The sequence below is a fragment of the Canis lupus genome, chromosome 28 (genome assembly GCF_003254725.2).
Source record: "Canis lupus dingo isolate Sandy chromosome 28, ASM325472v2, whole genome shotgun sequence".
NCBI lineage: Eukaryota > Metazoa > Chordata > Mammalia > Carnivora > Canidae > Canis > Canis lupus.
The window spans coordinates 15,025,883-15,050,511 of record NC_064270.1 but is presented as its reverse complement, the minus strand read 5'-3'; the positions used below and the strand labels follow the sequence as shown (position 1 = coordinate 15,050,511).

Below are 24,629 nucleotides of genomic sequence, written 5' to 3'. Positions count from 1 at the left end.
GTATTCTTCCTTCATCAAGCAAACTTGCCCAAACCTCTCATTCCTGGTTAGTTGTGACGTACAGAGCTGTCCAGCCCCGTCCACTCCCAGAAGATTTGGAATGGGTTTGCACCTCGAGGGGAGAGACAGAAGGAGCTAAGAAGGACTGTCTCTCCAGCTGGGTCCTTATCTTCTCCCCAGGAGGTCTAGAGTCCTGAGAAGAATGAGTGCTCAACCCAGCCCACCAGGACTACCACTTCTCGGTTGACCTGGGGATTTAGTTGTGGGATTTGGGGCTGGGCCCGCTCTGGGGGCAGTGATGTCCCACAACTCTAAGCTCAGACTCTGGGCGGCCCTCTCACCGCGTCCGCAGTTCCTGGTTCCGGGGTCCGCTCTGGGGAACCCCCGGAGCAGTGCTTTCCCCATCATCCATTGGTGTGGAGGGTGTGAAGGACGCTGAGGGTTACTACTGTCGCCGAGAGCTGCCCCCTAGCAGGGCTGCGCTCTCCCTTCGTGCAGCCGCTTCTTCATCTCCCTCTGCATCACGAAAACTGCTTCCCATCCATTATTTCATCAGGGCTTCGGGCACTTCTGCAAGGTGAGCAGCTCTGTGCTGTTGCTCCATTTTAAAGATGGAACCGAGGCCCTGGAGAGGACGCGTCTTGTCCAGGGTCAAGCGAGTCGCGATAGAAAACTCAGGCATCCTAGTTTTCCCAGAATCCCTTCCACCCTCCCCCACCCCCAATGCAGCAAGAAGGGAGAAGCCAGAAGCAGGGAAGGACCAAAGAGAGTTAATTTGGGTGAGGGACTTGCTTCCTCTTCCTTAGCCTGCTTGGGGAGGGGGTAGGTGGGAGAACCGACCTCCGCTAAGATAGAGCCTTGTAGGCGCGCACCACCTCGCGACGCGCGCCTCCTCCTCCTCCTCGCTTTGTTCGCGCCTCTGCGCCTGCGCAGTGCGACAAATCTGGCGCTGTCCCCTTCAGCACCACGCGGAGCCCGCGCCGCCCCTCCCCGCGGTGAGCCCCGCGCGCCCCCGCCGCGCACGTCCTCGCGCCCCCTGACTGCCCGAACGGACCCCTTCTTCCGAGGTCACCACCTGCATGCCCTGGCGTACCCAAGGAGAGCAGTTGCCATAGTAACTCTGGCAGTGCTTTCCTAAAATAGCTGGGCCCCTTCTACCTTGGCCAAGGGCACAAGGGTTGCCTGCTCCCCACTTCCTCCACTCCTGGCGTCATCCCGTCTAACATTTTACCCTCAGATAGGCAGGACACCTAACTCAGACAGCAAGGAAGTTCTTTCTGACGTCTGACTAACATCCCTCCTGCTGCATCCTGGGCGAGTGGTCAGGGTTGGGTCTCCTGGATCCTAAACGCAGAACCTCTTAGGGTTTGGCCTCTCCCCATATCTCTCTCCCATAAGTTGATGGTCTCCTGGATTTAGGGGGCGGGTCCGGTCTACACCCATACGGTGTGCTTGGCGCGGACGCGTGCTCGTGGGGGCGGGAGCGCGTGTGGCATGTAACAGGTCATGTGGCAACCTCCTAGGGACACGCGTGGGGTCTGGAGCGGGACACGCGAGTGCAGCTGGGTCCGGCGTGTGGCTCGGGGGGCGGTGGAGGCAAGGGACGACTGGGGTGGGGCACGTGAGGGTCTTGGGAACAGAACCGGGGGTTCCATACATCCTCCGCCTCGTCAGGGGCGGGTCTCAGGTTGGCGGGAGAGCCCAGCAGGGACCTAGCGTCGGGAAGGGGGGCCAGCCTCCCGGGCTCAGGGCCGGAAAAGGGCGGGGGGGTGGGTGGGGGGGATTAGCTCTGCCTGAGCTGCGCGTAGGGGGGAGGGGGAGGGACTGAGAGGCAGACGGGCCTGGAGCAAGCGGGAGCAAGCGGGAGCCGCGCTGCCTTCACTGCTGAGCTGGGCCCAGCCTCTTCCCCGCCTCTCCTCGGCCCCAGCTCCAGGCGAGCAGCGGTGAGTACTGAGGCAGCTCCTGTCGGAGCTGCAGTGGGGATGCCCTGGGCCCCCATTGAGCTTCAGAAACCTGCCCGGCAGGATTGCTGCTCCTGACCTCTGCCCCTACCCTGCATTGCCACCAGGGGCCCCTTTACCCCTTTAAGGGCTGGACAAGATCTGTCATTCTTTTAAGAGGGAAGGAGAGACAGGGTCTGGTGCAGCCTTCACACCCAGAGACAGGTGACTGGTGGGGGTTGGGGGAGAGGGTGTGTGTGTTCCTGCTTAAGTATGTGTGTGAGGTACATCTGTATTTTTGTGTGTGACTAGTAGGTCTCTGTGTCTGAATACGCCTGTGTCTGTGTGCATTGGAGAATGAGGGCCTGTGTGTATATTTGGGTGTCTCTTTGTGTGTTCTTGTTTGATGACAGTATGTGTATAAAATAAGCATGTGCCTTTCCATTACACACATATTTGTTATGACTGTGAGAGTGTATGAGGGTGTGTCTTTGGGCAATGTGTATGTGTGTGTATGTGTGTGTGTGCCTGGGTCCATGTGTGCTGGAGGTGTTGCCTAGGAATATGTTCAACTGTGTACTGATATTATTTGTGTGTGTGTGTGTGTGTGTGTGTGTGTATGAGTGTGTGTACCTGTATAGAGAACAAGAATGTCCCTTTCCCATTCAGCATGTATACATTAGGAGTAGAGGCCTCAGTTCTCCCCTTCACCATGTGCCTCTCAGCCCCTCATGATCCCTCTATAACATCCCCCTCCATCGTCCTGCCTTTCCTTCTAGGAAGCCTGAGTTCTCTCTCACTGAGTAAGGGGCCTCCTTAAGAGAGACTCTGGGGTGGGGGGCATGGCTGTATGATGGTTAAGACTGACTGATACTCCTGATCCAGAGGGTGGGCTACCAGTCTTCCCCCTCCTCCACCAGAAGTACCTCCAAAATGCCACAGGGACTCTGAACTCACTCAACTTCTGAAATAGCTTCCTTTTTCCTCCCAAGGTGATGCTCACGGCCCCCAGACAGAAGGAAGAGAGCCTGGGCCCATTAGGGATACAATTCTTTTCTCCTCAGGCCTTCAGGGAAGTAGCCCAAGTAGGAGGCCTGATCACTTCTAGCTAGGGGTGGGGTTAATGATGCCACATTCCTAGGATGGGCTAAGCCTCTGGCGCTTAGATGGCCCATCCAGCTTTCCCCTCTCTGTCTCTGCTCTCCTGCCCATCCACCTCCCCTGCAGCTCACCCTCTGCTCCCCTTCCTCTCTTGCAGGCCTGTCCGAAGAGCATGCTGCCCCCTCACTCCCCGCCTGGCCTCGCCATCCCTGCCCCCCCAGCCTGACCCCAGGCCCCAGCATGGCCCAGGGTGCCATGCGCTTCTGCTCGGAGGGCGACTGTGCCATCTCCCCACCACGATGCCCACGCCGCTGGCTCCCGGAAGGCCCAGTGCCACAAAGTCCCCCAGCCAGCATGTATGGCAGCACAGGCTCCCTGCTACGGCGGGTGGCAGGTCCTGGTCCCCGAGGCCGGGAACTGGGACGTGTGACAGCACCCTGTACACCCCTGCGTGGCGCCCCCTCACCCCGTGTTGCTCCCTCACCCTGGGCACCCTCTTCACCTACTGGGCAGCCCCCACCGGGGGCACAGAGCTCTGTGGTCATATTCCGCTTTGTGGAGAAGGCCAGTGTGAGGCCACTAAATGGGCTACCTGCTCCTGGAGGCTTGAGTCGGAGCTGGGACCTGGGTGGGGTCTCTCCTCCCAGGCCCACCCCAGCCCTGGGGCCTGGCTCCAACCGGAAGTTACGACTAGAGGCATCCACATCAGACCCACTCCCAGCTGGTGGAGGCTCAGCTCTGCCTGACAGACAGGGCCTTATACATGGGCCACCAGCCCAACCTCAGGTTGGGGCAGATGGCCTTTACTCCTCTCTCCCCAATGGGCTGGGGGGACCCTCTGAGCACCTGGCCAAGCTATTCCCAGGACCTGCTGACAGTGGACTCCTGAACCAGGTAAGTGACCTCTCTTGGGCCCCCTGGAACCCCAGAGTCCCAGCAAAGGGGCAAGGCTTGGCCCCTTGGCAGTTTTGGGCCTGTCTGCTGTTCATGCCAAATTCTTCTACCTTTCCTAAATCTGTCTCTTTCTTGCCTTCCGTGTTTGTCCCTGCACCTTGGTACCTCTATATCTGTCCCTGTGTGGTTTTCTTTCTGTGTTTCGGTCCTGTGTTCTTGTGTCTTTGTATGTATGGTTTTATCTCTGGGTGCTTGTGTCTATCTCTCCCTCCCTGGCTTAGGGGGACACCTGGTCCTCCCCCCGGGAAGTCTCCTCTCATGCCCAGAGAATTGCTCGAGCCAAATGGGAATTCTTCTATGGCTCCCTGGACCCCCCAAGCTCAGGTAAGATCCTGGACTGAGGCAAGGGGAACAGGGCAGGGCCTTCTCCACAGCAGCTGAGGCACGGTAGGGAGCCTTCCTTTAAATCTCCCCCCAATCCTTTCCTGGGCTCATAAGTTGACTAATGCCTCTCCAGGCCTCAAATTTCCCATCTGTGTTAGGATGGAGGGTCAGGGGGATCATGGCTGGGTTGAGCACCTGGAGGAAGCTAGATTGTGGAGAGAGGGGATGGCAGGATATCAAGGGTCATTCTATAAAGGACAAAAGAAGCTGGTCTCCCTCAGGCCCCTTGAAGTTATTTGACAATAATTTGACTTGAAACGAGCTTCACTGGCACCAAGAACAAGCTGAGTTTGTAGCAGGAAGAATGGTGGCTAGACAGTGAAAGAACTTCCTGCCAATAAGAGGCAGCAGGAAAGAGCTCCTTCCTAGAACAGAATCCAGACAGGGAGCTGAGCAGGATAACCTCCTGACCAGGATGCCTATGCACACTGCAGGTGCTAAGCCCCCAGAGCAGGCCCCCCCATCTCCACCTGGGGTGGGCTCAGGGCAGGGCTCTGGGGTGGCTGTGGGGCGAGCAGCCAAGTACTCCGAGACGGACCTGGACACGGTGCCCCTGAGGTGCTACCGCGAGACCGACATCGATGAGGTGCTGGCTGAGCGAGAGGAGGCTGACTCGGCCATCGAGAGTCAGCCCAGCTCTGAAGGCCCACCTGGCACTGCCCGCCCACCTGCCCCACGTCCCAGTCCACGCCTTGGCCCTTATCCCAGCCTGGGCAGTGACAATGAGGACGAGGACGAGGACGAGGCAGGTGGGGAAGACGATGTGGACGACGAGGTGTTTGAGGCCTCAGAGGGGGCCCGGTGAGTGGGGGAGTGGGACAGGAACGTGGCCTGCTCCTTGGAGTTGGCCCAAAGGCAGAGCTGGGGTCAGAGGGACAGGAGGGGAAGATGAGGGTGGGCCTGGGAGGGTCAGGACCAAGCTAGTGGTGTAACAGGGCGATGCAGCTGGAGATTCAGGACAGAGGCCCCAGGCCTAGCAGAATGCTGGGGATGTGGGTGGGGGGCTGTCAGAAAGAGCCCATGGGGTAGGGAGTAGCCAGGACAGAGCAGGAAAGGGGTTCCAGTGAAGAACAGGAGGCAGAGTGAGGGGTCAGAATCAAGCCTGGGGGCATGGGAGCATCAACCCGGATCCTGGATCCTGGATCCTGGCAGGAGAATGGGGAGTGTGGGGGCTTTCCTCTCCGTCTCACACCCCACTGCAGCTTGGAGCCTCATCTTCTTCTCCTAAGATGTTGCCAGAAATAGAAATGGGATGGCAGGAGGGGAGAGGATCAGGGAGGAGGAGAAAGGGAGATTAGCAGGAAGGAAGAGAGGAAATGATTGGGTGCTAGGGATGGGTAAGGCTGGGGTGCCTCAGGGGGACTGAATAGCTTGGTCAGCCTGTAGTGGGGACTCCCTACCTAGGTGGCTTTTTTAGAAGACTAGTGGCCTGTGAGAAGGAGGTGATAATCCCCTTCACAGAGTCATATGAGAATTCAGTAAAATGTTAACCAAGAACTGTCCTTTGGCCCCTGATCCGAGACTCTTCTGCCCCTGCAGGCCAGGCACCCGGATGCCCCACCCTGGGCCTCTGAAGTCGCCTGTGCCCTTTCTACCTGGGACCAGCCCCTCAGCTGACGGGCCTGACTCTTTCAGTTGTGTGTTTGAAGCCATCTTGGAGTCACACCGAGCCAAGGGCACCTCCTACACCAGCCTCGCCTCGCTGGAGGCCCTGGCCTCACCTGGCCCAACCCAGAGCCCCTTCTTCACCTTTGAGCTGCCTCCCCAACCCCCTGCCCCCCGGCCTGACCCGCCTGCTCCTGCCCCACTTGCACCTCTTGAGCCAGATTCTGGTACCAGCTCTGCTGCTGATGGGCCTTGGACACAGAGAAGGGAAGAAGAGGAGGCAGAGACTGGAGCCAAGCAGGCCCCAGGGAGGGAGCCCCCTAGTCCCTGCCACTCAGAGGACAGCTTTGGGCTGGGGGCGGCACCCCTGGGCAGGTGAGTGATTCCTTTGGTTCCTCAGAACTGAGGTCCCCGGGGCCCCAGGTACAGCTGCTCCAAGGGAAAGAGCCTCGGTGCAAAGATGTAGTTTATATTCCTGACCCCTGAAAGAATGGCTAGGGGATGCGGATGTCAGTTTTTCCATGTGGAGGGCTACTACTGGCGGTGATGGGGAGCCCCTCACAGCCTCCTCCCTTGGTCTCACATCCAGTGACTAGTAAAACCATGATTCTAGATTGAAGAGTTCCCAGAGAATGCCCTCTTTTCTTCTCAGGAAGGCCCTTCCTTCCCCAGGTAGAGCCTCTCATCTGGTTAGAAGTCTTGTGACCTTTCCCCACCCCACCTGGAGGCTTCTTTCAAAGGTGCAGCCACCAGCCTCTCCCATTGCCTCCCTCCCCTGTCACCTCCCCTTTTTCAGGCAGGAGCCTCTCACCCTTCTCCAGGAAGTCCTGTCACCAGTCTAACCTTTCTGCTCTCCCTCTGCCAGCTACCCTCTCAGTCATGAAGCCATGGCAACAGGAGGGGGTGGCCGGGGAGACAGTTGCCTAGCAACCAGGAGTTTCCGGCCTCTGTCTCTGGGGTGACAGGTGGCTTTGCGAGTAGAGCAGCTGGGCGGGAAGGGAAGGGGAGGAGGAGACAGGGGATGAATGGGGTGCATGCTGACCCCCAGTCCCCTCTACCCCAGAGCCTGCTTCTTTGTGGGTGGAAGAGAAGGACCAAGGAGGAGGCTCCTCTCCCTAAAAGGCCAGAAGGGGAAAGACATAGGAGTGGGATGGTGTCCCTGCTGCCCTCAAATCATTGTTTGACCCTACACTGTTCCTCTCTGGCAGCCTATCTATAGCCCACCTTTGCCCATATTCTCAGAGATAGAGGACTATGTTCTCAGTAGGGCCAGCGTGGACACGGGAAACCTGTGCCTAATAGCGAACTCCATAGGGAGCTTTGGAGAAGCAGTCAAAATTCCCACAGCAGAATGAGGGATGTGGGTTAAATTTGATGTAGGAATACCACAGAGAGATAGTAAGTATGGAATCAGCTGATAGGACCTGTACAGTGTCCTCTGGAGAAAAGAAAAAGACTTTCCCCATGCCCCAGTCTCGCCCTCTCTGCCTTCCGGGTTTGGAGGCCCAGGAAGGATCCAAATGGCCCCAGAGGGACTGCCTCACCTCTGAGCTGGTGTTCTACCCTGGCAGCGAACCACCGCTGAGCCAGCTGGTGTCCGACTCAGACTCAGAGCTGGACAGCACAGAGCGGCTGGCCCTGGGAAGCACAGACACCTTGTCCAACGGGCAGAAAGCAGACCTGGAGGCTGCACAGCGCCTAGCTAAGAGGCTCTACCGACTAGACGGCTTCAGGAAGGCTGATGTGGCGCGGCACCTGGGCAAGAAGTAAAGCCGCTGGTTGGGACTTCGAAGGGAGGGGTGGGGGGAGAATGCATCCCGGACGGTCACACCTCCACATCCCCTCTAGCTAACTGCCCCCATCTGGCTCCTTGACCCTTTCTCCTGAGACTCCACCTATCTGTCTGTCCTGCCCACAGCAATGACTTCAGCAAACTTGTGGCTGGCGAGTACCTCAAGTTCTTTGTCTTCACTGGCATGACTCTGGACCAAGCTCTCAGGTGGGTGGTGAGCCTTTGGAGGGTGGCCCCCACTCTCTGGACCTGGTGTGCCTCCTCCGAGCCCCTGTGCCTCTCCTAAGCTGCCCTGATGTCATCCTTCCCAGGTTGGCTGGGCATGGCCAGAAGTTGGGGCTGCCTGGTTAGGGGACCTCGTGTAGGGGTGATGTGCTCCCTCTTCCCTTATCCCCAGGGTGTTTCTGAAGGAGCTGGCCTTAATGGGTGAGACCCAGGAACGGGAGCGCGTGCTGGCCCACTTCTCCCAGAGATACTTCCAGTGCAATCCCGGAGCCCTGTCCTCAGAGGGTGAGGAAGCCAGGGGGCAGGGGTGGTCACTGAGGCAGATGGGCACATGTGTGTGCATAGGAGCAGGAGTGTGTGTGGAGGAGTGAATGCATGCACAAGCTTGCAGGCCTGTGAGCATGCATGTGTGCAGTGCTGACATGGCTGCATGAATGTAGAACTGTGGGTGTGGGCAGGCTTTGCTGGGGTCTATGGTGTGTTGTGAAGAGCAGGTGTGTTTGCATGCCATTGTTCACATACAATGTGATTTGGCTGCACTGGTCAGCATAACTGGCTTGTGTGTAGTGCATACTCACAGAGGCATGCAGGTGTTGGGGATGAGGTCCCTTTTAGGGATCTGCTGGAAAAGAGATCTTTGGCATGAGGAGGTAGGGTTCACTATGGGGATGTGAAAAAGTATGACTATGTACAAAAGTGTGACTATGGGCCAAAAGGGACAGGAGATGAACTGGAAGGCTCTGGAGGATAGCTGTGGGAACGAGTCCCTGGGAGGTGGCCCTGGGAGATGGCCGAGGCTGAATGTCAACTCTCCCCTAGACGGTGCGCACACGCTGACCTGCGCTCTCATGCTACTCAACACCGATCTCCACGGCCATGTGAGTGGGGGTGGGGGGGTGCTGGCGGGAGGGAACCCAGAAAACAGACTTCGTCCAGAGACTTCAAGGCCTGGGGCCCAAGGCCCCCCTCACAGGCCTCTGTGCCCTCACTTAGAACATTGGGAAGCGCATGACCTGTGGAGACTTCATCGGAAACCTGGAGGGCCTCAATGAAGGCGGAGACTTCCCCAGGGAGCTGCTCAAGGTGGGGGGGCGGGGGTGAGGGGAGGAGGGGTAGGGTAGAGGTTGCTGGAGTGGAGGGATGGGGGCCTGTCGGCAGCGTGGAGGTGGAGGAGGTGAGGGGCTTGGATGCCCCCCAGCTCTAGCGCTGGATCCTCTAGTGACTCAGCTCGGGTACCTCCCCCTCCCCCAACCCCCACACGCCGGCTCCCCCGGAACATGCGCACTGGCGTGCAGTTGGGGCCGCGCGCAGTGGGGGAGGGGAGGCGGCTCTCAAAAACCAGCGATCAGGCGGCCTTGAACCCTGCTTTGGCCTTCTTCAGTGCCTCTCCTCCAGTATTCACTGAGGGTGGGAGGGGCCCCAGCGTAGGGCGGGGACACACAGGTGCACTGCTTCCCTCCTCCTGCTCCGCCCTTACCCCAGGACAGATGGCCACAAAGGCCCTTCTGGTACCAATGCCCAGGAGGGACCCAGAGGTAGAGGGGTCCAAATGGGACAAAAGCTCTTCCAAGGTCTCAAAGCCAGTTACATTCAACCTGGGACTAGACACTGCTCTTCTGACTCCCTTGTTGCCCAGCCCTGCTCTCAGACGCCAACACTTGAGGGGTTTAGCTACACAGGGAGCTACACTGGGACTGGTGTGCGTGGGAGGAGAGGGTGTCCCTGTCCTGTAGGTTCACTCTTTTCTCTGATCCGTTGGTTTTATGCAAGGAAGCTTGGACTCACTTGAAACCTCTAGGGTTGGCAAAGGGGTCTCTGGGCCGTCACATACGTGTGACTGCACAGGAGTGTCTTTGGGTGCGACTGTGAGCTTCGGATGTGTTAGGCTTCCGAGTTGGGGAATATATCAGAGTGGGAGGTGTCCATTGTGAGTTTGGGGTGTCAAAGAGTTGAGGTATATGTTTGAGTTGAGTTGCATATATATGCTTTTCGGAGTTGGTAAATCAGGGGCTTCGGCTTGGGGTATGTTTGTGCTTTAAGGGGTTACGATATAGTGTGTCTGAGTTGGGGTGTACGTTGGGTGTTTCTGTGTATTAGGGTGTATATCTAAAAATTGGCTGAATTATGCCATGCATCCATGAATAGGGGTTGCATGAGTTAAAGACTAAATTCTGAGGTGAGCATCAGAATTTGTAGTGTCTGCGAGTCGGGGTGAGTGGATTGGTGATCTCGTTAGTTGGGGTTTATGTAAACTGGGGTGTGCGTACGTGAGTTGGGGCATACAGCCTCGGGCGTTCGAGCTATCTTCGGCTGGGTGAGTTATGAGGCTGGTGCGATTCCACGCTGCCTCCGTCCTTTGCCACCCCTCCCGCGTGTCCTGTCCTGCCTCGGGGGTGGGGGCAAGCGGCCAAGGGGACGCGTTCCGACCTCCTCTGCCGCTGGTGCCCCAGCCCGGACCGGCCGGGAGGGAGCTGCAGACCCTTCAGGGTCCGCCCACCTTGGCAGCGGCGGGCCGAGGGGCTCCCGGCGCCCCGCCCCCGCCGCCGCCCGGCCGGCCCCCGAGGCCCCGCCCCCGTGGCCGCGCGCCGCGGGCCCCCGCGCGGTCGGGCGCCTCCATTTTGCGCCGTCCCCGCCCCCAGCCCTCGCCCTCCCTCCCCGTCGGCGGCCCCCTCCCGCTCGCGCCCAGCCGCAGAGCCGACAGCGCCGCCGCCGCCGCCGCCGCGCGCTCCGTGCGTCGGTGGGAGCCGGGCCGGGCTCGGGCCGGGCCGGGCCGCTCGCGCCGGCTGTCGAGGGAGCCGTCCGCGGGCCGTCCGGGCCGTCCGGGCCGAGGGCGGGCGGGGGCATGGCCGGGGGCCGCGGCGCGCCGGCCGGGCCAGCATGATCGGCGTCAACAGCATCCACAGCAGCGCCGGGCGGCTGCGCTCGCGCTCGCTGTGCTCCGTGCGCTACGGGCGCACCCACCGCGGCGCCGAGACCCTGTGCTACGGCTGGCCGCAGCGCTCGCGCAGTCTCAAGCCGGTGCTCTACACCGACCTGGTGGTCAGCCGCCTGCAGAGCCGCAAGAAGAAGAAGGCGGTGAGGGCGTTGGGGCCGCGGCCCACGCCAGGCTGGGGGGCGGCCGAGGGGGTTGTGCAGGGCGGCGGAGCTGCGGGGGCGTCTGAGGGAGGCACCGGCCGGACCGAGCGGGGAAGCCCGGCAGGGACAGAGGCCGTGGGTAGCCAGGAGTGGGCATGGACTGGAGGGGGAAGGGCACAGACCGTCGCATTAGGTGGGCATCTCCAAGCAAAGGGCCTTTGGGTCTTCCAGCTGGGAGCGTGACGGGGCTCACCGATAGGGCTCAGGACTTTGGAAAGAAGACGTGGTTGTGGGCCAAAGAGGGTCCTCCGAGGGGGCGGGGGATGAACTGGAAGGCCGCAGACGGGGTGGATCTGGGTGGCCACTTCAACCTCCTGGCCAGAGTTGGAGAGTGAGGGTGTGCTGGGAGGGCTGTGTGTGCATAAGGCTGGGACGTGCTGTGTAGGGGGTGGAGGCTGTGAGATGTACCCACCCCTGGATAGGGTGTGCATGTGTGGGATGCTGGGCTAACCTTGTGGCTGAGTGTGACAGTGGGCAGTGAGAGAGGCAGTGACTGTGGTATGTTGGTGGTGGGGTGGGGGGCTGTGTCCCATCGCGGAGAAGGCACCGACGTCACCACTGCACCCAGCTCACGCAGGCAGCATCACACGCCACACGCTTAGCCCAACACGCACATGCTGGGGACACACCCACTCACAGACAGGCTGGTGTAATCGCCCCCACAGTGGGAGGTGCAGCTGTGGACTCACACTGCAGGCCACTCCCAAGAAGGGTCCCCTCTGCAACTCCTGGAGCCCATGCTCTACTGACTACCCTGCTGCCCCCACAGGTCCCCCATGACAGATGTACAGAAGGGCAGTGACTGCTTCAGGAGGTCACAGAGAGCTTGGGGTGGGCAGGATTTGGAAGCTAAGACTTCTGCCTTTTAGACTGGTGTTCACTCCACAATCCTGGCATTAGACTTGCTGTGGCTGTCTGGGCTGGGTTAAGTGCTCAGTTTGCCCAGGGGTTAGGAGCCATGAGAGTATGTTCTTTGTTAGCCAGAGAGGGAGGTGACAGAGTGAATACCTGTTGCCGGGCCTCAGTTTCCCCATATGTTGTGTGGGGTTTATCCTATGGAAACAGGGCCAACACACACGATTGGGGAAAGGAGAGCTTCGTGGGATGCTCTTTTCTATTCCTTCCAGGGCTGTGCTTCTCCCACCCAGGATCTGGGTTGGATGACCCCTCAAAATAACAGCAAAGATAATAGAAGCTGCCATTTATTGTGCATCGATCATATGCCTGGGTGCCCTATGCTGATTGCCTGCCCTACGTTACACACCGTTACTACGTTTGTTCTCCCCATGGATACTTGCCCAAAGTTCTGCAGCAGAAGTGACACAGTATTGTGTCTTCCGTGTCCCAGTTCTGTTTCAGAGCCTGTGTTCTTGCTCATTACACCCCCTGCTGCCCCACACTCCCCATTGTTTCCTCTCCTGAGTTGGGAGGGAGGGCTCTGAGCTCTGGCATTGGGGTACATAGTTTGCCTCCCCCAGGAATGACCCATACCTGCCTGATTTGTTCCTCCCCACCAGGCCTTGTACAGCTCCATCAAGAATGAAAAGCTGCAGTGGGCCATGTGAGTCCTGGGGCTGTGTGGTGAGGGAGCTGGGGTGTGGGGAAGGGGCTGCCCCGAGAGGCTGAGTGTGCTCAGGCGGCCCCTGTGAGTCCAGGCTGGGTTGTGGGGCAGGGTAGGCGGGTGAGGCCATGAGAAACACTGAGGCTGCCTCACTTCCTTCTTTGGAGATGGCTGCCTGGGCTTGGGGTTCTGTGTCTCTTCTCTAGCTGGGTTGTTATGACAAGCTAGGTTGGGGTGGGTGGCCACTGTCAGCAGGCCTGGGAGAGGAGTGCTGAAACTATAAAGGGAAGGTCCCCTGGCAACTCAAGTGGGAAAGCAGAAGTCTCTGGAAGTAGAGCCCTGACCAATAGCACGAGAGGCCCCTCTCGGGTCCTAGGGAATCCAGAGTATCACAGAACAAGGGACAACGTTGTCTACTCTTGGCAGTCTCAGTGGAAACAGACTCAGAGTTGAATCTTAGAGGAGTCCCAATTAAGGGAGGAGGTCCAGTTTCAGCCTTGGGGCCCCCTGTCTGAGGGGCAAAGCCTCATCTAAACAGTCACTACGATCACTCATATTTGCTGGTATCTGCTGGTAGTCCAGGCACGAGTCACTTGGGTTGGGGGCTCCCAACCTGCAGGAGACAAGACCTCAGAGGAGGCAGAGCTCCGGACTGGCGTGCACACTGGGACTTGGGGCAGGCCTTGAAGGAAGGGAAGCATTTGGCGAGAGGGGAGTTAATATCTGGGAGGCAAATAACTGTGTGGTGGCTGAAATGAGTGTGGGGTGAGGAGACCAAAAGGAGGCAGGCCTGGCTGGCTGGAGGGTGGAAGGAGAAAGAGACAGTGTTGGCAGGGCATAGACTCTACGTGGGAGGTGATAGGGAGCCACTGCAGGTTTTTGATCAACAAAGTGACAGGATAGAACCTGACTCTTTAGATGATAACAGAGCCTGCTGACCAAGAGCTACTCAGTGATCACTAGGAAGCTACTTCTGCCACCATTTAGCCAACAAACTATGAGCAAAGGGTGTTGCTGGGTGTGGTTGAGACCGCTGAGTCAGATGTGCATCTGCCCTTGTGGAGTAGGGTGGGGGGGTTGGTGTGTGTGTGCAGAAACAGAGAGGATGGGGACGAAGGGACAGTCATGGCCCTACCGTGCCAAGCTCTAACATGTGAGGAGATGTGCTACCTAGAGGAATCTCACCTGAGCAGGGGGCACAGCTACCCCCAGGGAGATGTGGTGTGAGGTGGGAGATAAGGCTCCAGCAGCCTCGGGTTGAGGGGAGCCACACCCTGTGAGGGGCAGACAAGGGGGTGCTTTCCTGGGTGGGCAGAGGCTAGGGCTGAGGGGGGGGTCATGGCTGCAAGGCCAGCCCCCTCTGAGGTGATCACACCTGCAGAGACGAGGAGGAGCTGAGACGCTCTCTATCTGAGTTGGCCGACCCCAACCCCAAGGTCATCAAGAGGGTCAGCGGGGGCAGTGGCAGCGGCTCCAGCCCTTTCCTGGACCTGACTCCTGAGCCTGGGGCTGCAGTCTACAAGCATGGGGCACTGGTGCGAAAGGTGCACGCAGACCCTGACTGCAGGAAGAGTACGTGGCTGGGTGGGGAGGGTCTGGGGGATGGAGGGGAGGGGGCCTGTCTCAGGCCCCCTGACCTGTCTTCCTTCCCCCCAGCACCTCGGGGCAAGCGGGGCTGGAAGAGCTTCCACGGGATCCTCAAGGGCATGATCCTCTACCTACAGAAGGTGCGGGGCCAGCCCAAGGGGTTGGGGTTGAGCTGGCTCAGGGGAATGTGGGTGGGCTGGGCTAGGCGGGGCAGGGACCATGGCCAGGACAAGATGGGCACCCTTGTAGGAGGAGTATCAGCCCGGGAAGGCCCTATCAGAGGCGGAGCTAAAGAATGCCATCAGCATCCACCACGCACTGGCCACGCGTGCCAGCGACTACAGCAAGAGGCCCCATGTCTTCTACCTGCGCACAGCTGACTGGCGGGTCTTCCTCTTCCAGGCCCCGTGAGTGCCCTCCTCCTGCCATCTGGACCGCTTTGCCCCTCTCCCACTGTGCTCCCCTCCCTTGTCCCTGGATTGCCTCATTTCTTCCCAGGCCACACCCTGAGCCAGGCCAGGCATCCCTGGACAGGAATCCTGGGCCCAGGCCCTAAGCGGCAGTGTGGTCTCCCCAGGAGCCTGGAGCAGATGCAGTCCTGGATTACTCGCATCAATGTGGTGGCTGCCATGTTCTCTGCACCCCCCTTCCCAGCTGCTGTTAGCTCCCAGAGGAAGTTCAGCCGCCCTCTGTTGCCCAGTGCTGCCACCCGCCTCTCCCAGGTACCCCCAGCTCCATCCACTTGGTGCCAGTGGGATGGAGTGGGGCAGGCCCAGCCCGACTGCGGTGTGGGATTATGTAGATGTCCACCACACGGGGACATTGGCCTGGGGCGGGGGTGAATGAACGCTGAATCATTTCCACTCCAGTTATGAAGGTGTTAAACTAGACGCGGTGTTTGCCTGTCCAAAGGATGGGGCACCTTTTTAAAAAACTTTGCACAAAGGCACTACATGTACTAGAGTGACCCTGACTGCACTCCCCCTGGCCTCTAGGAGGAGCAGGTGCGGACCCACGAGGCCAAGCTGAAGGCCATGGCAAGCGAGTTGCGAGAGCACCGGGCTGCGCAACTGGGCCGGAAGGCCCGGGGCAAGGAGGCTGACGAGCAGCGGCAGAAGGAGGCCTACCTGGAGTTCGAGGTGAACCTCCCGCCCTATGGCTCCTTTCTCCATCAGGGAGGTTCAGGCTAGTGGTTAAGGGCACAGGCTCTAGGAGGATGGGACCAGCTGGGTGACCTTGGAAAGACTGCTTACCCCTCTGTGCCTGTTTCCTTTTCTATGGGCCAGGGATGACATTCCATACCCACTAGGGTAATGAAGTGAGATGAGGTCTGTCAGGTGCTGAAGTGCTCACTTTTCCCAACTAGTCCAGGCTCCAGAAGTATTACCTGTTATAATATGCAGCCTCAAGAGAGCCCAGAGAGGATAACCAACTTACCAGGGGATCACGTCACAGTCCCAGGAGGCTTTGGGGGTCTCAGAGGTGGGCGAGAACCTGCCATCTCCTAGCCTTTTTTGGCACCCCTCCTTGGTCCAGATGGGGGTGAGATGGGCAGAGGGTGGAGAGCAGGCTCACAGCCACTGCCCCTCTACCTCAGAAATCCCGCTATGGCACATATGCAGCGCTGCTTCGGGTCAAGCTGAAGGCAGGCAGTGAAGAGCTGGATGCAGTAGAGGCAGCACTGGCCCAGGCCGGGAGCACGGAGGATGGACTCCCCCCACCTCACTCCAGTCCCTCCCTACAGGCCAACCCCTCCAGCCAGCCCCGGGCTCAGTGTCCTGGCTCAGAGCCTCGCACAGGGGCAAGCAGTGGGCGGTGGAAGCTCTGAGTTGAGGGTAGGAGCGTGGGGGGTTGGCACCTGCTGGGCACCTGCATGACATAGCCCTGCCTGAGCCCGGGCCGGCCTCGGGTCACCCATGAGGGCCCCTTGGCCCAGAGCCCGACCGCGCCGGACGCGGTGTCCGGGGCAGGGCAGGGCTAGGCCATGGGCCTCGGGAGCCTAGGTTAGGGGCCCCTCTGAGACCCCCATTTTGTGATAATGTTTTGCACTTTTTCGTACGAGGGGCGGGAGGCTGGGGGGGGAGGGGCCAGGGCCCTTTGGACTTTTGATGCTTTTTTTGGGGGGGAGGCCTGACGTTTCTGCTTTCTGCTGAGACCACCCCCACCCAACACCAGCAATCCCCCTCCGTCCTGGGGCCTGGCTCAGATAGAGGCCAGGAGTTGGGGCTAAGCTGGTTTTCCCTCCTTCCTCCCTGAGACTCACCCTCTCTCTTTCCAGAGGTGAAGGAAGGGTATCCATGCCTAGGCCCCTTACACAGTCGGGGGACAGCACGGCCTTGCTTTCCCTCCTTCAGTGGGTCCTGCCCTTTGTACAGCCTCCACTCCCATTAAAACTGCTCTGGACTTGCTGGCTGTGCCTCCTTCTCCTCTCTCCAGTACCTGGCTTGGGGCCAGGTTAGGCAGATGGTTCCAGGGACAAGAGTCACATCAGGGGTTGCCATAAGTTAGGAAGGGTGCTGTATCCCCTCCCTTTCCCATGAGAATCCTTTATTTGCCCCAACTGAGGGGTGGGCATGGGGTGTTAAATAAGAACTGGAATAGGCAGGGGTGCTGTACAGAGGGGCCCAGGGAGGGGGCTGGTTGGTGGGCAGCAGTTCAGTGCACCTGAGGCTGGGGGTGCCCATGGCAGAGCCCTCCTGGTGGCTCAGGGGGTGAGCCCAGCTTCTCTGCCTCCTGTTCCACCGACTGGCTCCCGTATGCACTGTCCTCCTTCACCTCTGCTAGGAGAGTGGGCACAGGGAGGGGGAAGGGAACAGTCAAGGTCTTAGGCCTCCCACCCTCAAGGCCCGGATCTGCCTTCCCGGTAGGACCCCTTTACCTGTGCTGGGCAGCTTGTCTCGGGCCTCAGGGCCCCTCAGCAGCCTCACTCCTTCCTCCAGGCCCATGTCAGACAGGGCGCACAGCAGGCCTGCCAAGTCCCCACCAGCCAGCTGGAGAGAAGGAAGACGAGTGAGATCAGAGTGGGGTCGGGAGCCCTGGGGCCAAGGGAGCACCTGAGAGCGGAGACAGCAAAGAAGCCAGGCATGGAGCAGGGGCGGGCGCCAGCTGACCTTGTAACTGCGCAGGAGGCTGCCGCTGGGTGAGGCAGTCTTCCGGTATGTGTCCACCAGACTGCGCAGCCCCAGCCGTTCTGCTAGCTCTGCCCAGCTGCCCTGGGCTCCTGGCCCATCTAGCAGATGCTCTAGATTCTGTAGGACTGCATCCTCAAGTGGCAGATCTGGCCCTGACAGGGACACACACACAGATGTGTCTGTTAGCCCCAGAGATGGACACAGGCAGGCACCTTTCTCTCATGGGACTCTCACAGTCCTGGGGCAGCGGGTGGCAACAGGGAGGGAGCAAGGGAGCCCTCCTTCAGAGGCTCTAAAGAAGAGACCTCTGTGAGCAGGGATTGGGGCCTGGCAGTGGGTGAAGAGATCTCACCTGCAGGGCTGGGTGGGGTCAGGGGAGGTGCCATGGTGTCCTGAGCAGCATTTAGCAGCAAGGTCTTCACCTGGGGAGACAGCCTCAGTTTGATGACCTCCCATCCCAGTCCTTAAGCCCAGGTGCAGCTTCTCGGGTCCCCATCCATAAGCCCAGGTACCCCATTCCCTGGTGCTTCTAGTTCCCACTAGCCTCACCTTGGTGCTACGAGTGAGGTCAAGAGGTGTATGGCCCCGGGAGCTGCCTCGGGCGTCCCTCTCAGGTCCCTCAGAATCTGAGTCACTACCAGAGGTAGGGGGCGAAGGCAGTGGGCACAGGGGCTCCTCATTCTCTGCATGGATATCAGCACCTGGGGAGGGAGGTAGTCGTGAGAAGGTACAATGGGAGCCCACATTAAGAACTGCAAAGTGGGGGTTGGGAGGCACCCCTCTTCCTCCCCCCAACCTTGGGGCATCCCATTCATATGCCCCAAGGATGAGGCTCACCAGCCTTTAGAAGGAGGCGGGTGAGAGTGGGGGATCCCAGTCCCGCTGCCAGGTGTAGGGGTGTGTTTCCCGCAAAGGTGCGGGCATTCACGTTGGCACGGAGCTGTGGGGTGCAAGGGAGTGGTTGATCACAGCACCTACTGACTGGCTGGCCGCCCCTACCCATGCATCTTCACCATCCTTGTTTCTACAACCCTCAGCCCCACCCCCTCAGCAGTCCTCGGTCCCACCTTGGTGACCAGATGTGTGACCAATCCCAGCTCCTCCATCTCTGTGGCTAGATGCAGAGCTGTTCGGCCCCCCTGCCGCTCTGCAGCCTCTACTTCAGCCCCGCTGTCCACCAACAGATCCAGGCACTCGGGGCTTCGGGCACGGACTGCCAGGTGTACTGGATACAGGCCTAGGACAGAGATACTCAGCCTATAGCAGCCATCCCCAACATGGCCCCTGACCAGCTGGCCTCAACGCCTCATGTTCACACCAGGCACTTGCCAGGTGCCCTCCCTGGGCTCCACCTTTGCCCCCAGTCTGCAGGGGGTGAAAAACTCACCCTCGAAGTCCGGCATGTGCAACAGTTGGGGCATGGTGGGAACCCCACTGCGCAACAGGGCACGCAGCAGGTCAGGGGCACTGGTGCCGGCCCGGAGAGCTAGATGCACTGCGGAGTCTCCGTGCCGATCCAGCAGTGCCGGGTCTGCGCCCACCTGCAGCAGGAAGCTCACCACGCTCGTCTGCCCGGTGATCACCGCCAGGTGCAGTGGTGTCTGGGGACGCAGGCAGAATGAGCCAGGTCCGCCCCTGACCTAGGCCCACCTGCCTTCCCACTCCTGCCCCCTCACCAATTGGTGCCCCTCACCTGGTGCAGGTGATTGGTGAGGTTGACAACACCCAGGTGCCGGGCATGGTAGATGACGTGGGCTATTTGCTCGATGACACTGGTCTGCCCATGGATGATGGCCAGGTGCAGCGGCCTGAGGGGTGGGGAGCAAGAATGTAGCCAAGCAAGCCAGGCCACTCAGAGCATCCACTGCCCTCAAAACGCCCACCGCTTCCACGATCTCTGTCCCTGGGGCTTGTGGAACCCAGACGTCTCCGGAGGCATCGCTGCACCTGAACTGAATCCTTCCGAACACCCAGTGCAGTATATAAGTACTATCATTGTGCTCTTTTAACAGCCTACAAAACTGAAGCGGGGAGCGATCAAGTACCTTGAGCACAACTAGTACGTAGTGAAGCCGGACTTGGAACCGGGTCTCTCCGACTCCACAGCCCTGGCTCAGGCTCCTTCCCCGCCCCGCACCCCACGACCTTCCATCGCGCTCCAAGTCCGGCCTGGCCGAGGGAGCCCGGGTGTCCCTTCCTCCCGCTCGCCCACCTACGTGTCTCCGTTCTCGTCCTGAGCCGTCAGCAGGTGGCGCTGTCCCGCCAGCAGCGCGCGCGCGTCCGCCGTGACGCCGTAGTCGAGCAGGGCCCGGGCGCTGCGCTGCGCCAGGCCGAACAGGCGCGCGTTGTACTCCCGGGCTGGGGGGGACAGGGGCGTGGGCGCGGGCTCGGTCCCCACCCGCAGCGCCCCGACCGCCCGGATTCAAGAGGCTGTACCTCGCTGCAGCAGCTCCGGGGCCTGCGGTTCGCGCTGGGGGGTGAGGGGGGACGCGCTCGGCTCTGCGGCTTCCTCCCCGGCATCCACGCCAGGCGCCCCGGCGGCCATCTGCGCCCCGCCCCCGCCTCCGGGGTAGCAGCCCAAAGGGGCCGAGCCGGTCGGGTAGGGGCTGTAGGCCAAGGAGGGGAAAAAGCCGAGGCTGCCACCTGCGGATACAGGCCGGGCTGTGGGTAGGAGGCACCAGCCAGGGCTCTCCCTGATTTCTTCCCCCACAACCTCTCTCCCCCTTACTCCTCCCTCCTCCATCCCCCTTCCCGCCACCAGCAGCCCCTCACCTCCTCCTCCAGCTCCTCCATAACCCCCAGCCGAGCCCCCAGAGCCTCCACCCATGTGGGAGCCACCCCCGAAGTGCTGGGAGAAGGTGGGCAAGGCTTTCCTCCGTTTCCGCTGCACCTCCTCCTTGTCTGCGGCCAGAGGGAAACGAGATGTCAAAACCCCAATTCATGCACCACGCCTCAAGAGCTCTGTCCTGAGTTTGGTCATGGCCCTCCCTCAAAAGCCCTCAGGCTGTCTCCTAGGACCACCTCTTCCTGGGACCTTCCCCACTCCTGACTTGACTCATGGGTCCCCTGATCTAGCTTTGGGACACTCCAGCCCAGGCTACTCCCCCACCCCCACCCCCGCACCCCTCCCTTCCACCCCCTTCAGCCCAGCTCCACCTTCCACCAGAGGGTAATAGGTGAACTGTTTGGAGTCGGAGACATCCCCCCCACGCTTGCGTTTCAGTTGCAGGAACACGGTTACAGGACGCTCAATCTTCATCTTGTGATAGGGAGGTGTCCGGAACACAATGGCATACTGGAGGGTGGGGGGGGCGGAGGAAGACAGAAGGTGTTATTGAGGCCTTGGCCCAGTTCAGCCTCCAGCCCTGGCCCTGGCCCTGGCCCTAGCCCTGGCCCTGGGGTACCTGTTTATGAACATCTGTGGGAGAGAAATCCCCAAAGGCCTGCCATCCATTCTCATCATCTTCGTAGAACCGAACCTCAATGTCATCTATAGGGAAGAGCGAAGCATGGCCATGGCTCCTAATAGAATCTGCAGGGCCTTTTGTCCTAGAGCTGCCCTGGCTCCCCATCTTGATACCCAGCATCCCAGGCTCCCAGCCTCACCTTTCTGCACCTTGTCACAAAGCAGATAAACCTCATCTCCACCCCGCACAGACCCAGCTGTCTTGTCCATTCGAGAAATCTTCAGGTTCGAGGCCCCAGGAGACTCTGTGGGGTGGGATAGCAATTACTTGAGGCAAAATAATAGCCATGGCCCCATTTATGGAATCAGGTGCTTTGTATTATTATTTGAACAACCCCAAGATGTACAAGAACTACTAGTATCTTCATTTCCCCAAGATGGAAGCCATACTAGGGAAATGACTTGCTCAAGATCACTTGGCTCATATGTGGCGGGTCAAGTTCAAACCCAGGCCTGTCTGACTCCACAGCTTGAGGTTGCCCCCCATGCTCCCTCTGGCACCTAGACCTGGCACCCCAGATGATCAGGATACTCACTGCTGTCATGGATGGGCTGAGAAATAACTGGCTTCAGGGGCAGGGAGAAGGAGCCATCGCTGGCTCGAAGGAAGGCAGAAAAGCGCAGCCTCACGATGCTCAGGTCCATTACCTTCTTCAGCTCCTTGGCCTCTTGCTCCAGCTCCCGCCGCTCAGCCTCTGGGTAGTGGACATACATGTGACCCCTGCACTCCTCCTCCTCCTCTACTCCTTCCATGAACACCTCCCATGACCCCTCCTCCCCCCCATACCAGTAAGGCCCTGGGGCCTGGAGCGGAGTCGCTGCCTCTGAAGTTTTTGTATCATAATCTCCATCATGTTCTTCTTGGTCACATGCAGGACGCCCAGGTTGTTAAATCTGGGTGGGGGAGGGGGCGGAGGAGTCAGAAGCTTTGTAGGCAGTTCTTTCCTCCTGAGGCACCCTCTCTACTGCCAGGCCTCAGCTCAGCCCTCATTCCTCCAGGAAGCCTTCCTGGTTTTCACTTGGGGCCTGGGGTTCTGAGGCCAACCTGTCTCTCTCCTTGGTCAGATGCTAAACTCACAGAGGCAGGCTGGGGCCTAGGACTGGGAGGCAATGAGGGGGCACCTACTGGGCAGTCATGTCCTTGGGCCCCACAGACACGGCGCAGACCCCCAGCTCCGAGCATTGCTTGCCCACCAGGCTGTGGGCATGAGCGCGAGGTGGGTCACTGTGCGTTACCAGGTCCACCTCAATCTTGGCTGGTCCCTCGTAGTTACAGATCTGGGAGGGGTGAGGGTTGTCAGTAATGCTCCTGAACACACTGTTAGCCCACCCTCCATCCAGCACCATCCTGACTCACCTTGACTGTGGGATAAGTCTTCCGACCCTTCTCACTGGAAGCCCCTGGCAATCCTCCATGGGAGGGGCCTTCACAGCCATATCGAAATCGGAAGCCTCGCTGAACGTCCCAGGGCAGATTGACAATGTGAACAGGAGGGACCCCTCTTTTCCCCCCAAGCCAGTCACACTCCCAGCCATCAGTGACCACAATTGGCAGTGTCTCTCCTGAACCACAACACCTCCATTGTGATCAGTAGCAGTCAGCCGTTTCAACCCGAAGTGGCCTCCGTGATCAGTGACCCTCCCCATGGCCACCCAACTACAACTACCCCACTGGTCCCTACAGCCGAAGTCCTCCCACACCATCCCTTCCATTCACTCACCTGCTTAGGCTGTTCGACTATCACCAAGTAGGGTCCATCAGCTGGGGACAAAGGGGCCTTGCTGAGCCAGGATTTCAGGGCCATCCCCCAGTCAGAGGGCACATGCTCCTCCCTCCCCCCTCTCTAGGACAAGGGGAGCTAAGGAACTCACTAACCTGTCTCTGGGGCTGGCTCCTTGGGCTCTGCAATGCACGGGTCGAATTTGAAATCATCATATTCAATCATGCCATCCAGACCCTGGTTTGGAAACAGATTAGGGTGGCAACTGAATCTGAGACACCGGAGAGCCTTCCACTTCCCAGCCCTGGGTAGCCACTCCCTTTCCTCCCCAGACCCATAAAAAGCTCCTCTTGGAAAAAGTTTGCAGACAGGCAGGCAGACTGACAAGCAGGTTGAGATAATCAGAGGGCATTACAGGTGTAGGGGGGCAGAGGGGACTCCGACAGACAGGCAGACAGACAGACAGACATGGGGGGCAGCCGGCCGGTTTTAGGGCCAGGAGGCGTGACTCACTGGGTCGTAGCAACTTTCCATGTCTCTGGGCTAGGCCCGGCTCTGTCTGGTGGCTCCGGCCAGGTTCTGTTTCCCAGAGTGTTTCAGGCGCCCGCCTTAGGTGGGGGCGGGGGGGAGTGACGGGGGGGGGGGGAGGGAGAGACAGATCAGGACACGAGGGGGGGGCGAGTGGGCCCCAGATTTGGGGGAGGGTCTGATCTCTTCCAGCCACCCGTCCGGGTGTGGCGGGCGAGATCCGGCAGAGCGCGAGATCCGGAGCTGGGCTGGGCAGGGCCGGGGAAGCGGCAGGAAAGTTAGAACAGCTTAGGAAAGTCCCGAAAATACCAGGGGGAGGCGGGGCCGGAGGGGGCGGGCCTGGAAATGACGCCACTGGCCCCGCCCCCGCGGCGGGAGGGGCGCGAGGTCGGCGGCGGCCTCCGAGCTTGCAGCGGCTCTGAGGGCAGAGGGGCAGCCAGACCCAGGGAGGCGCCCCTGGTGATTGGGCCCCCTTCCTCGTCCCAGGGCAGGTGCGGGGGGCTGGAGGGCCTTTCAAAGGTGGGGGACGCTCTTAGGTCGGGGCGAGGCCCGCCTCCCGCCCCCTCCCCCTCCCCTGTCCTGGAGCAACCTTGGGATTTTCTACCCTGAGGGAGGCCACGGCTGATTCACCCGGGGGCTTTTGGGGGGACATTCCTGCTGTAGGAAGGCCTCCTTTCCGAAGGCCTGTAGGCGGGGGCTCTTCCCAGCGGGGGCCCCCGGGGTTCTGCCCCGAGAACGGACTCTGGGGCCGTGGGGCGGGGGGAGGAACAGGGTCTCCTTCTTGGGACGGGCCCTTCTGTTGCCTCTCCCCGAAACATCTCAGCAGTCATTGGGTTCCCACACCGCACCTGCTCCGGGTGCCCACGCCCCCTGCCCCAGGCCCATGGCCGTGTGTGTGTATCACAGGCATAGTGTGCGTCGTCCCATGTGCTTGCGTGGTGTCAGTATGCATGTACCAGTGAGCAAGGCTGTGTGCAGGTGAGCGTCTGTGAACTTCTCAGTGTGGACGCGTCTGAGCGTGTTTTGATATGTAAGGGCACAGGTGAACATAGGAGTTCGTGCGTGAAGGATATGGGTCCAGGCACCTGTGCACGGGTGAGCATGTTTGCGTGTGCGCGAGTCTGAATGCATGGACAGTGCTGTGCACTCGTTCGCATACGCGTAGGTGCACGTATGGGTCCGCGTGTTTTGTTTTGTTTTTTTGTACAAGGATGTCGATGAGTATCCGTACGTCTTGTTCGTGTGCGTCCTGTGTGTGCTTGCAGATACCGCTCTCCAGCCCTGAGCCTCGGTTAGTTAAGGGCCCTCCTTCCGCCCTTCCCCGTGTCCCGGCCACTCACCGCGGCGGCGGCTCCGGTTCCGGCTTCTCTCCGGCCCGACCCACCTCGGACGGGTCGCGACACTTCTCCACAGCCACCCAGGCTCCAGCCGGGAAAGCCCCTTTTCCACCCCCGGGAGGGGGGAATTCCCGTGACGTTTCCGTGCGTCACGCCCCGTGC

At 60.0% G+C, this 24,629-nt stretch overlaps 2 protein-coding genes across 6 annotated transcripts; one reads left to right on the top strand and one right to left on the bottom strand.

The window, feature by feature from the left end:
• The first annotated feature begins 443 nt into the window (after nucleotides 1-443).
• On the top strand, nucleotides 444-21,069 carry PSD (pleckstrin and Sec7 domain containing). 3 transcript variants are annotated; one of them, XM_025467034.3, is made up of 17 exons: nucleotides 444-577; nucleotides 3,199-3,935; nucleotides 4,217-4,319; nucleotides 4,814-5,180; nucleotides 5,919-6,359; nucleotides 7,556-7,750; nucleotides 7,903-7,983; nucleotides 8,174-8,286; nucleotides 8,821-8,879; nucleotides 8,995-9,084; nucleotides 12,654-12,697; nucleotides 14,079-14,269; nucleotides 14,354-14,424; nucleotides 14,534-14,691; nucleotides 14,862-15,006; nucleotides 15,280-15,423; nucleotides 19,428-21,069. In XM_025467034.3, the coding sequence occupies exons 2-17, from the start codon at nucleotides 3,282-3,284 to the stop codon at nucleotides 19,473-19,475; spliced, it is 2,904 nt and encodes a 967-aa protein (XP_025322819.3). In that variant the 5' UTR covers nucleotides 444-577; nucleotides 3,199-3,281; the 3' UTR covers nucleotides 19,476-21,069. The 3 variants fall into 3 exon arrangements, with proteins under 3 accessions (XP_025322819.3, XP_025322817.3, XP_025322818.3); XM_025467032.3 differs by lacking the exon at nucleotides 19,428-21,069 and adding an exon at nucleotides 15,882-16,692; XM_025467033.3 differs by lacking the exons at nucleotides 444-577; nucleotides 19,428-21,069 and adding exons at nucleotides 1,788-1,943; nucleotides 15,882-16,692.
• On the bottom strand, nucleotides 16,779-24,629 carry NFKB2 (nuclear factor kappa B subunit 2). 3 transcript variants are annotated; one of them, XM_025467036.3, is made up of 23 exons: nucleotides 24,471-24,629; nucleotides 23,116-23,210; nucleotides 22,758-22,839; nucleotides 22,603-22,643; nucleotides 22,239-22,337; nucleotides 22,008-22,159; nucleotides 21,669-21,775; nucleotides 21,418-21,576; nucleotides 21,022-21,126; nucleotides 20,820-20,905; nucleotides 20,572-20,710; nucleotides 20,188-20,316; nucleotides 19,852-20,058; nucleotides 19,632-19,773; nucleotides 19,109-19,223; nucleotides 18,803-19,016; nucleotides 18,483-18,652; nucleotides 18,253-18,355; nucleotides 17,965-18,116; nucleotides 17,768-17,837; nucleotides 17,395-17,567; nucleotides 17,163-17,274; nucleotides 16,779-17,064 (listed from the first exon to the last, which is right to left on the bottom strand). In XM_025467036.3, exons 2-23 carry the CDS (start codon nucleotides 23,134-23,136, stop codon nucleotides 16,940-16,942), a joined length of 2,703 nt encoding a protein of 900 aa, XP_025322821.1. In that variant the 5' UTR covers nucleotides 23,137-23,210; nucleotides 24,471-24,629; the 3' UTR covers nucleotides 16,779-16,939. The 3 variants fall into 3 exon arrangements, with proteins under 3 accessions (XP_025322821.1, XP_025322823.1, XP_025322822.1); XM_025467038.3 differs by having other exon boundaries at nucleotides 16,779-17,061; XM_025467037.3 differs by having other exon boundaries at nucleotides 23,116-23,181; nucleotides 24,471-24,612.